The 13,022-nt window shown below is 35.1% G+C and overlaps 1 protein-coding gene across 8 annotated transcripts in view; it reads right to left on the bottom strand.

The window, feature by feature from the left end:
• Window positions 1–2,541: 2,541 nt before the first annotated feature.
• LOC101742149 (NPC intracellular cholesterol transporter 1) overlaps window positions 2,542–13,022 on the bottom strand; it is a 69,335-nt gene continuing 58,854 nt past the window's right edge. For 3 of the 8 annotated variants that reach the window (XM_038020177.2, XM_038020183.2, XM_038020189.2), the window contains one exon: window positions 9,894–12,833. In XM_038020177.2, the coding sequence (XP_037876105.1) occupies window positions 12,691–12,833 (143 nt within the window). In that variant the 3' untranslated portion in view covers window positions 9,894–12,690. Of the gene's footprint in view, window positions 7,739–9,893; window positions 12,834–13,022 lie in introns of those variants that run through there. The other 5 variants (XM_038020184.2, XM_062676700.1, XM_038020192.2 and 2 more) reach the window with 3 other exon arrangements.

Raw genomic sequence — 13,022 nt, 5'->3', positions numbered from 1 at the left:
GAAATGTCTATATCGAAATTATCTCGATATTGCTTACAAATTAATAGTTTTTTGGTTCAGGACCTATTATTTGGAAAAGATTGTGAAGTACATGATTTGAATAAGAATCGGAGTATACCTATAGATGGAGAATTCCACAAGAAGTACGAGAAATACTTTGGGTGGCTAGACTTCCAAATAGCTGGTCTAGCTAGTATTTCAGCTATTTTATTTTTTTATTGCTTAGATGGGTGGACGAGCTCACAGCCCACCTTGTGTTAAGTGGTTACTGGAGCCCATAGACATCCACAACGTAAATGCGCCACCCACCTTGAGATATAAGTTCTAAGGTCTCAAGTATAGTTATAATGGCTGCCTCACCCTTCAAACCGAAACGCATTACTACTTCACGGCAGAAATAGGCAGGGTGGTAGTACCCACCCGTGTAGACTCACAAGAGGTCCTACCACCAGTAATTACGCAAATTATTATTTTGAAGATTTCATTTTTATCACACGATGTTATTCCTTCACCGTGGAAATCAATCGTGAACGTTGAGTGTTGTTGAGTACGTATTTCATTACAAAAATTGGTACCCGCCTGATATTCGAACACCGGTGCATCGCTCAACACGATTGCACCGGACGTCCGTTAGGCCACGACGACTTTAAAAATATAAAATAAAAAATAAATAAAAAATAAAAAATATAAAAATTTCGGCGTTAATTTTTCGCGGCGAAAACAACTAAACTCATTTAATCACTGCACTATTCGCCGCGACTACCGCTCGACTCCGTGGCTCGCGCCGTCCGTATTCATGCATTTGTTTTGCTCGCCCGCCGCATCGCGCGATTCGCTCGGTACATTCCGCCGGTCGCTTCGCCGGTCGCCGGTGCGCGTGGCTTGTTAGGTACATTTCTATGCGCTTGTTTTAGTCGCTAGACGCTTCGCCGTTCGCACCGCGCGAATATTCGCATCGGCGAATGTCCCGTGGCCAGGCTGTAAGCTGGTAGCCTTTAGAGGCTATGCCAGCGTTAAGTCGTCGTTGCCTAAAGGATGAGACGTCCGATGCATTCGTGTTGAGCGATGCACCGGTGTTCGAATCTCAGGCGGGTACCAATTTTTCTAAGGAAATACGTACTCCGTTACGTTTTACCGTATGTTCCATGGGGAGTGCTCTGAGGTTCGAGATGATACCAGCATCTCGTTTTTACCATCGCACCGCCCGCCACCGGAGTAGAGTTCATCCATACTACCTGGAGCCACTGCGGTCATCCACAGTGCGTTTCCAGAGATCTTTTTTGCCACGTACCATCCGGCTATGGAATGAGCTCCCCTCCTCGGTGTTTCCCGAGCGCTATGACATGTCCTTCTTCAAACGAGGCTTGTGGAGAGTATTAAGCGGTAGGCAGCGGCTTGGCTCTGCCCCTGGCATTGCTGAAGTCCATGGGCGACGGTAACCACTCACCATCAGGTGGGCCGTATGCCCGTCTGCCTACAAAGGCAATAAAAAAAAAATAAAAAAAAAACTCAACAAAAGTTCACGATTGACTTCCACGGTGAAGGAATAACATCGTGTAATAAAAATCAAACCCGCAAAATTATAATTTGTGTAATTACTGGTGGTAATACCTCTTATGAGTCCTCACGGGTAGGTACTACCACCCCGCCTATTTCTGCCGTGAAGCAGTAATGCGTTTCAGTTTGAAGGGTAGGGTAGCCGTTGTAACTATACTGAGAACTTAGAACTTAAATCTCAAGGTGGGTGGCGCATTTACGTTGTCTATGGGCTCCGGTAACCACTTAACTCCAGGTGGGCTGTGAGCTCGTCCACCCAACTAAGCAAAAAAAAAACCAGGCACTTAGTAATAGAAATCAACATAAGTAATTCAGTGCGCTATGTAGGTCACCGGTGACCTTTTAGTGCCATGTAGGTCACCGGTGACCTACATGACACTAACAGGATTAATACATCCCATTGTTCTTTAAATCCATACCGCATTCCAAGATCACTAACGCTAAATGTTTTTACGAAGCAAGTACGTGCATACTTACGCTATTTTGGACACATAGGTATTTTGATCGGCTTTCCAACAACGCTGCACGCACTCCGAGGGATAATCTGATGACCGATATATCATGCTTCACTTGGACTAAAAGTCGCCTTACCTTAAAAATTAGATGCCCGGTGTATTCGTACCAAGTGACGGGAATATGTATTCAAATTCCGCATACCGGTATAATTTTTTCATCAAAGAATCAATTAACCAAACATCATTGATATGTAACCTAAAAATCGCACGAAAAGCAGATAATCTTGTGCCTTGTTATCAAAGATTTGCTGTTTTTTTTTATTTAGGTGGGTAGCGGCATTTACGTTGTAGATGTCTATGGGCTCCGGTAACCACTTAACACCAGGTGGGCCGTGAACTCGTCCACCCGTCTAAGCAATAAAAAAACAATAAATTTTTTTGTTAAATCTTTACAAACTTCTACATAGTACACTTAGTAAGCACTATCATGAAATTAAAGTTTCTGGAAGAAGAAAAAAAAACAAAGCAATCACAATCTCACATTTATTAAAATCATCACACATATCACGAACAACACTAATATTATTCTCATATTTATTTTTTATATAATAATTTTATATCATAATTTATTAAATATAATAGCTGTCAATGTTACTTAATTGGAATTATATTCTGTAAAACATTTAAAATACAACTCACTTTTACGATAACAATTGACGTTGTGCTTAAATTACCTTAATTATAAGAATGTTAATAATTTAACTCCAATGCATGCTTGGAATAGTAGGTAATATTTTATTTGAGAATTTTGCATTATAACATTTAAGTGTTATATCCAGATTTCTGGATCATATACATACATAGGTCTTATTATAGCAAATTTATCAGAAAATATTATTCTTATTTGATCTATTACATATATTTATACGTCACGTTTCCTATCGACTGAGTTTCTCGCCGAATCTTCTCAACGAGTCTTCGATTCCGACCCGATGGTAGATTCAGCGAAGCACTGCTCCTGTTGGGGCTTGTGTTAACAAAGTATCTTTTTTTTAAGTTCCAGTAACCTCGAGGGGTTATTCTAGATTCACCGAGCTAGTAGGTGAGCTCACGGGGCTCAAACTGGGAGTGTTAGCATCACTGGCCCTAGTAAGAGCAGTGCTTCGCAGAATCTACCACCGGATCGGAAACGCGACCCACTGAGAAGATCCGGCGAGAAACTCAGTGGCCTCAAAGTCTCTCAGGCTGAGCCCCGTGAGCTCGCCTAGACACCCGGTGAAACCAGAATAGCTCCGAGGCTTTTAGTAATTAGGTAATTAAAAAAAAAACACGTTTCTCAATATTGATGTATGTTTGTATTTCTGCTTCACACAGCAACAGTATAGATGCTTGTCCGGTGCAGACTTGTTTCCTCTGGTTCAAGTATCTCTACTAATATACTGATTTAATTATATTTTATTTAAATATTCCGTACATATTATTAGGTATATTTGTTTAAAGACTAAGCCGTAAGTTTCTTACCGTTTCCCTGAAGCTGCTTTCAGAATCGGTGCTAGTCATGATGATTCAAAAGCCCCGGTCATGACATACTTATATAAAAATCTATTTGATTTGATTCGACTGCTATAAGGTTTATAAGGAAATATGGGAAAATGCTACAAATCTTTCCAATACCAATATCAATTAACATTATTTACGTTAGCTGATATATTTTATACTTTTCGTAAGTACCTACACATTTGTTACAAAGCGTAAACTCCATGGAGGTAACATTTAAATTACCAGCTGTCCACTTCATTGATCTAGTTTTTAGTCGGGTTCGGCGTGCACAGTGTACTTTCTAGCAAATAGTATATTCGGAACCTATCCACTATAATATACTATCAATTCTAGAAGAGAAACTCCTAATTTCGGAGCATTTTATCACTGTTCAAACACATTTTAAGGAAGATCGTATATTACAAAGCTACAAAATGTATTCTAACTCATCGAACTCAACTCACAAAGAGATTTTCGTTGTTCGACTGTACTAGATCATCACTAATAGTTTTTTTTTCTTCTAATAATTAAGCTACGGTTTTAATATAATGAACTCACCACCTGTCCATATTATAATCGAAATAAATCGATGAAAGCAGAATTTGCAAAATTTTCAAGGAGAATATAATAGGCATACCTATATGATATATCTACACTTGAATACGAATTCCGCAAGGAACCTCAAATTATCTGTTCTATCTCTTTAAATATCCGAACAAATCTAATAAAACATAGTTTTAAATAGTTAAACCATTATTTAAAAAGTATACGCAAAATCCACTTAATACTTTTTAACGGTCGTTTTAAAAATTAAGTGTTTTAAATTTCCTTAAACGATCAATTAGTGCCGTTTTCATAGAAACCGAACGTAGACGAGTCCAATCGAATCGTAACTATTCACTGATGTGGTACGAGATTGCAAAGGATTACTATAAATTCTTATTTGAGACCGCTACATAATAATATATTATCTGTGACATTATTAAAATTGCCGCCAAAATATGACGTAGTATAAAAGTGTAACAGTAGTCTCGCATGTTTAAAAGCGAACTATTAAACAATCGCAGTCTGAATTGTGGTTCGCCATGACCTCCGTCGCCGAGATTTGCCGAGGGGTGAAGAAGGCGGTTATAATCGCTGTCTGAATTGTGGTTCGCCATGACCTCCGTCGCCGAGAATTGCCGAGGGGTGAATAGGGCGGTTGTCTATAGAAAGTGAAACCCACGTCTACGAGCAGAACGCTGGACGAGTTAGTCTCCTTTAAGCACCACGTCTCATCATTTGCATAAATAGATTATTACTGCATACAGTACATTGAAATAGTACGACGGAGTATGAATTTGTGCAGCCACCATTAAGAAAGCGTAAACACTAATTTTATTACAGTTAAATTTTTTATCGTTTCAATAAAATTCAGCATTAAAATTACTGCAGCTATATTCAAATTCATTGTTATAATTTCACTGTTCTAAAAATGGCAACGACCTATTCTATGCCCCGCTTGTGTAATCTCCCCAACTCTATACAAATCAAGCAGATTTATTATATTACCTTTTAAAGATGCTATATTACGCAGAAAATGTTATAGCGTTATATCTTAGCGAAACGATACACTGAACATAGCGCAAGGTACATAAATACATCCTTAGACTATCGTTTCAAACCTTATCCAAAGAAGAACATCGCAAAGACATTAATAAAGACCAAAACTAAGCACAGCCACATATTTCGTTTACAAAATCACCGACAGAACGACTACCCGCATTCTTGATGAATAAATATGCCTCACGCTACTACACACGCCCACGCCGCATCCCAGGAAAACTGAAAACGTTACTACCTATAAAATATAATTGAACATAGTTTAAAATAATATTAATCCAAATAAATTGAACAATAAATAACTACAAGTTTCTAATACTTTGACTATTTAATCATTTAGACTTATAAGTACATTAAAATATTAGTCATTAAAAATATTAATTGGAGAGAAAACAAATTATCACCGACTCAGCTAAAGCTAAATCGTACTGCAATATCAAATTTAGTCAACAATTTTTTTGTTGGCGTAAATATATAAATAAGCTAGTATTAGGCCTGCTGGTATGAAACTCCAAAAGTTACCTTGCTACCTCGATATGAACGCCATTGTCCCTTTGAGACGCGTGCTAGTAATTTCATTTCCATTTGAACACTTGAGTGTCCTACAAAGCAAACGCATATTTGCTTTGTGACAAAAATATACAAACCGGTGTTACCGTTGCATATTGCTGAAATATACCACTCTATCGCAAGTAGAAAAAACTCCCTACATTACATAATTAAATTTCAAATATACACATTTTAAATAATTGATCTAGAAATGAAACTAATAAAATATAATACAATACTCTATGCAAGAACAGAGTTCTCTTTGGTTTTAATAAAACATTAGCTTCTTAAATTAATACTTTATAGTTGAATACATATAATTTTATATCTTATATCGCTATGATATCGTCGAAGACAATAATATTATTCATAATATTAATGTTTGTATCTCTGACAAGCTCAAATTATTTTTAACTTAGCATGACATTTTCAGAAAATATCGCTAATTTTTTTTAGTTTAATTCTATATTAAGAATAATATATCATTATATACATATCAAATATATTAAAAGTTAATAATAACAATCAAATAAAATTTATTAAACATTTTAAATATATGATTTTTGAGTTTGTTACTCTGAATAATGTTACCAGAGCTGTTAATTTGTTAATTTTTGTTTTTTAAAATGGTAGTTGTGAGCAAATAAATGAGAATACTTAAGTATTAGCACAAAGCAAAGTCTAAGTACACGTTTAGGTATATAATTCACAATACACTATATCAGAAAAAAGACAATTTGAAGTTACCTTAAATTTATGAAAATCTAAAACTTTGAATAGTCCTCGATTGCATACAATCAATCACATAATGCATTATTTCGCCTCTTACGAGATCTGCAGAACGAATTGCACACATTGCGCACATACACAAGCACCATTAAATTTTGGAAAAAATTATCAACCCATCCCTTATAAATGTGTTAAAATTTATTTATTAATAATATTTTTTATTTATTTCATTGGGAACATCAATTTTGATAAAATTATAATCGTTGGACGTTCGTAATATGTTTCGTACAAATAATATTATGCATATTAAAATTAAAGGAATGATTTCAGTATTTTTAGAATATCAAACGTGCTCTTAGTCCACCTGGCGTTGTGCTCTTTCAGTGGTAACGCTAAATTTGCTTTGTATAATAATTATTATACCATTTTTCATTATTCAGGGTCAATGTTGTACCTACCAGGACGTGTATCTATCATTTCGACTATGCCGTGGACAACGTATATGGCTAGGTGTTAACTGTAATCATTTAGGGTATTAGGGTATTTAGGATAGGTTCTGCGCCTTCTATCTGCGTCTTATTAACGTCTTGCTTAGGAAAGACGCTTCTATAGAAGACTACGACAAGCATAACTGGGTCGCCCACTGAGTTTCTCGCCGGATCTTCTCAGTGGGTCGCGTTTCCGATCCGGTGGTAGATTCTACGAAGCACTGCTCTTACTAGGGCCAGTGTTAGCAACAACGTCAAGTTTGAGCTCCGTGAGCTCACCTACTCGCCCGTAGGGAAAAAAACCTGGATCCATGTCGTAATACGGTTCAGATTCGATCACGGGTCATTGTTACCTTTGGCTCATTAGCGCAATTTGACAATACATTTCTTTCTTTATTGCTTAGATGGGTGGACGAGCTCACAGCCCACCCGGTGTTAAGTGGTTACTGGAGCCCATAGACATCTACAACGTAAATGCGCCACCCACCTTGAGACATAAGTTCTAAGGTCTCAGTACAGTTACAACGGCTGCCCTGTTCTTCAAACCGAAACGCATTACTGCTTCACGGCAGAAATAGGCAGGGTGCTGGCACCTACCCGCGCGGACTCACAAGAGGTCCTACCACCAGTAAAAACTGTAAAATGCTGTAGATTACATTATTAATACACGTCAAAGTTGGTCACACACACACACACAGGGGTGCTACATTTCGTCGGTGAGGGCGCTGCTCGAGGGGTGCGGCTCGGCGGCCGTGCTCAGACTGCCGTAGGTGGGGCCGCTCCGGGACACTCGCCAGCGTCCCCGGCGACGGGTTATGCCTGTTCAAAACATTACAATCTATCTATCCATTTTTACTTAAGCAACGATATAAGGAAACGAAATTATATTATTGCCTAAAAATAGCATAGCTGAGATTACTTTACCTTTACATGATAAAAAAAAATTTAAAAAATTCATAAATTGCAAAACCTTCATTTTCGAACAGTGTGCCTATTTTAATATTATACAAAGCTAATCTATGTATATTAAGGGTGAACCATTGAATCATAATTTAACTACATATTCACAAAAAAAAACTAACATGCAAAATTGTACAAAACGTATGAAATCAAATGAATTTTGGAATGTACAATGTTCGATTAGAATACAACAACTATCGATGTAGGTATGTATGCGAGCTATTAGGGATGGAGTTACACGGTTTGGGCGCACAGGGAGGATCCATTCTCAAAAATACACCACGGTTAGTTCAATGGGGTAAATGGCAACGCGAACGCACCCATAAGACACACTCTAATTTCATTTTATTTATTTTATTGAAGTTATACTTCTTTAGGCGCGTTATGAGAAATTCATGAGAGTGAAATTTTACGATGCGCGCGCACCGTGACACAAAATTAACAGAATGAAGTTGCCCACTAAATCGCTCATTACAATACGACCGACGTAACTTGGCGAGTCTGAATATAGCCGCAGGTGAACTTTCCGAACCGTACCGAGAATTACCGAATTTATACGATGTCAAGAAAAGGGATGTCCAATATGCGTATTTGAGGATGTTGTTTGATCGATTTTTTTTCAAATTAATTAAAATTTAAATTAAAAAAAAGAAATAAATTTAATAAAAATAAAGTATAACTTTTTACGCGCGTACATAAGTACACGCACCATTTTTTTAAATAAGCACGCAATGTCACAAAATTCAAACGTTAACCGGCCAACGACATTAATGATGTCGCCGAAACGCCGCGGTGGCAACTTCGCGTTCTATTGCAGTTCACGAAATGTTTAATTATTAAAAGAAGCAAACGAATAATTCTCTGCTCGCTTTAGGTCAGCAGTTTATAACCAACCAATAAATAATTTAAAATAAAATTACGTATTTAATACTGATCGTGTTATGACACTTATGACAAACGTTTTCAAGAACTTGCACTTAAATATCGGGCACTTCAAATTTCCTACGATGCGTAGTGATTACAACAATTCACGAGTACTTTTATGATAAAACGATATCTTTATTACGATAATTACACTGTATTAGGGTTGTTTCATTTAAAATGTTTTTATATGAACGAAATTTTCATAATTCGAGCTAAAGAATAATAATGGACGCAGCTACTAAGAACACAATATTATAACGTTCTCAAATCTATTTCAGTTAGAGCATAGCTAAATAAAGAGACACTATTAAGACCACTAATAAAAATCTACCAAAAAACTCGTTTCCATAATCTGGCAACCCTAACTATCAACGCGGCAAGATAAAGAGACTTGTACTGTTCGATTAGACTACGAGGTAACTTAGTGGAAAAGCGTAACTGGAACAATAAACACCAGTGTTAGGCGTTCTTGGTGCGATTGTAGTTTTAAACAATTTTTTGTATCAAGTGTGAAATAAATTAACATTTAATATTTATATGATTTATAAAGCTGTGAGTGAGTATTCACTACAACTACATCTCTGACTTAAGGAATAAACAAAAATCTTCACACTCTTAATTAACAAGTCACAATATATTATGTTGAAACACTTGCTAGCGACAATTTCACACTTGGTAAAAAAAATATATAAACATTTTTAATGTCAACTCTATGATTCTTGCTGTTTTTTAATCAATACTGTGGTATATTTCTAATGTGGTTTCTGAAATAAAAATGTTTTCTTACGTTGTTTTGATTCGGACTGAGAAGCTCCTGTCATAATATGCATTAAAAAGAAAATTGTCAAAATTTATTATTTTTGTACATTGGACCTTTGCAACAAGACTTACAAGTGCAACATGAATAATGATTATGATTTCATCTCATTCTGTTACTTATTTAAAACTTTTCATAACAAAAAAATAAACAAAAAGTTCCAAAAAAGTAACATTCATGCATGGCAAGACGGTCATGCTGTTTGCAACTTGGCAACACTAACGTGTGCTAAACGTGCATAGGTGCTAAAAAATGAAAATAAAACCAAAAAAATACATAAAAAGCCCAATTTATTTAAACCTATGACAAAATTAAGTGTCGGTCGGTACATTTAAGCCATAACCTTTGGACCAATACATTCTCTAAATTAAGTACTACGATTAAGTAGGAGATTCCTGTTTTGTAAACTTGATATTACAAACAAAACTGTTCTTTATAATTTTTATGTAAAACATGACATTAGGAACGCGTGAAGTTAACAAACTATAGTATATAATATAAAAAAAATCTCTTCTCATTAATCACATAATATTATAATACAGATCATGTAAATAATACATAAAATAAAAACACATTTCTCAATTTCGGTGACGTTTTACAGATGTACCTGTAAAGACAGACAGCTCCGTTTTATGTATATATTTTAATTTCATTAAATCAAGGAGCCCTTCAACCAACACCGAATTAGTATTTCACCCTTAAACGCTTGCTAATGGAATTTCTAATTCATTTGAATTTGCATTTAACTTAATACATTTTAATTCAATAATGCTCTGACTATATCGAACCATCTTATTTTTGCATAATTTACAAGTCAGAACACAAAGCCATTTAAGGGTCACCAACAACGTTAGTTAGTCTATTTTATTTAAAAGTATAAATTAACAGAATGTGCATGATAAATAAGGAGGTAACGTGAAATGAAAAAATTGACCAAACACCATTTATTGCTTTGTTTTTCATTTTCCAACCCATTACCAAGAAAAAACATGCTCCAGAGAGAAGATTGTCTTTGTTAAATTTAATTTATTTAGTATTTATGTAACTGTTTTACATTTACAGTAGAAAACGGTGGTGGATGGTCACCTACGTAAAGCCTACTTTAATGCATACTGATAAGTCTCAAAATCATTTAGCTTGTAAATCTCAATTTCGTTCACATTTCTTAATAAATAATATTCAAACTAATTTCATAAATTAAGTGAAAAACAGGTTAAACATATATTATAAATTATTTAATAATTATTAATGTATTAAATTATTAATGTATTAAACTATTAGTGCAAATAGTTTATATTTTGCACACATATAAATATTCTCCAAAGTGCTACCAACCCTTTGAACTCATTAAAAAAAATCTATCAAAGTTCTCATTTTTAATAAGTAGCATTGCAGTGAGCGACTTCGTTTTTTATTACTAATAAAACATTTTCTCTGAACGTTCAATAATAATAGTTGCTCCAAAAGCTTCTAAATAATAATAATTTAATTAGTTAATTCATTTACCATTTTACTATTATATAATGTAAAATGTGTATTTCATAATTTAAATTGTAATATATACAAATGAAAATAATTAAAAATTTGAGACTTCAGAATTAATATTTGATCATTTGTTTAAAAGTTCCCAACCACGATATTGCATCAGACAACCACCAATATTCAATGTCTTAAACATTATTATTTCATAATTTATTTTGAAACGTATAAGAACATTACGGCGGAAGCAGATAGCGACACGTCACCAACAAATATCAATAATAAATTATAATTATTATAGTTGACAGCAAAAAAAAAAAGAAAATAAATAGTAAAATTTCTTCATTAAAAAAATAAACGGCATGCATATTAATTATAGAAAAAAAAAAACATTTGTTACTTTAATGTAAATACGCAGTTTTATACCATGTACCATAAAACAGGTTAGAAACCAGTTTGTTGGAAGTGTAATATAAAATAACATATTGTGTTGTTAACTTAACAAAATACAAAGATAAAGGTAAAAAAATAAAATAAAACCGCTCTCCCTGATAAATATTTTTGTGACCTTCGTTAAGTAAAACGGTGTTAATATAATATTAAAATTATTATATATTAATTACTACAAGCAAAACGAAAAGAAAGACTCAAATGGTTTAATTTTACAAATAATATTATTTTAACATTACAGTGCATAGCTGTACATAAAACGGATCCATCGTTTATTTCTACAAAATGAACATTGAAGCATTTTATATAATATATTTAATAACAACTAAATATATCCTGACCTGAACGTTGTTCTCAAAGTCACAAAAATATTTAACGAAATATAAATTAAAAAACAAAATACGAAAACAAGGCCGTAACAGTAAGTAGCATTTCAAGTAGCATTTCTCTAAAAATAAAACACTCAGGAATAAAATAATACTGTGTACGTACGGATAGAAAAATACTAATTGAAACATTTAATATGCGACTTGTTTTAATATTGTACAGCATACATGGACGCGTTGTTTGCGTGACGAAATTGTATTATACAATGTTTAGCTGAGCATTTTTATTTGCAAATATAATTCCCTAGGTTGTTAGGGTACAATCAAATACTCCCGTGTAAACGTTAGCTAGCACTAAAACATTCGACGTTCGATTTTTTTTTTAATTCATGGATAGCGCGCAATGTAACACAAAGCTGTCGTGCCGGGTAAACGAACTCAAACGAGACGGAGGCGGCTTGCAAGTGACACTAAATACTTTCCGCGCGTCAAACATCTATTGTATCTAAAATCTGTTATAGCAGTCGTACGGACAGACACGTTCTTAGATCTTAAATGTGACGAAATTAATGCGAATTAACTATTACTGTAATGTCTTGATTTGTTAATACTTAAAGTTTTTTTGCTCTTCCAAAAATGTATATAAAACATTTTATGTATTTACTTATCGTCTTATATGGGCAGACTGAGTGAACTAGATTTTTTTCTGCCATTATAATGTCGTATAACAAACAGTACTTAGAGTAGACAAACAGTTTCCTAGCTTACGTTTACGCAGCCTCCGCGCGTCTCAGCTAAACATCGTCCGTGCAAGCTCACGAGGGTATCGAGTCGAACGTGTACTCTCTGTAATATGTGGGGTGGCCGTGTCTTACTCGTGTGAGCGAACTTTCGGCGACCGTCGTCTCGTTGCCGCGCCGCCTCTGGTTGGCCAGCTTCTGTTTGTTAACCGGCGAACCTGCGAACATCGTCATCTACCTCGCTTCAACTTTCCCAACAACAATACTATCGACAAATGCGAATCCCGTGCTCACGGCTGTGGGTACTGTGGGCTCACTACTGGCGGTAGGTCCGGTAGTCGTCGTGGCCTAAAGAATTAAACGTTCGGTGCATTCGTATGTAGCGACGCAACGGTGTTCGAATCCCA

Source organism: Bombyx mori, chromosome 3 (assembly GCF_030269925.1).
Source record: "Bombyx mori chromosome 3, ASM3026992v2".
NCBI lineage: Eukaryota > Metazoa > Arthropoda > Insecta > Lepidoptera > Bombycidae > Bombyx > Bombyx mori.
Note: the sequence above shows the minus strand (reverse complement) of the source record. Positions and strands in the feature narration are given on the sequence as shown.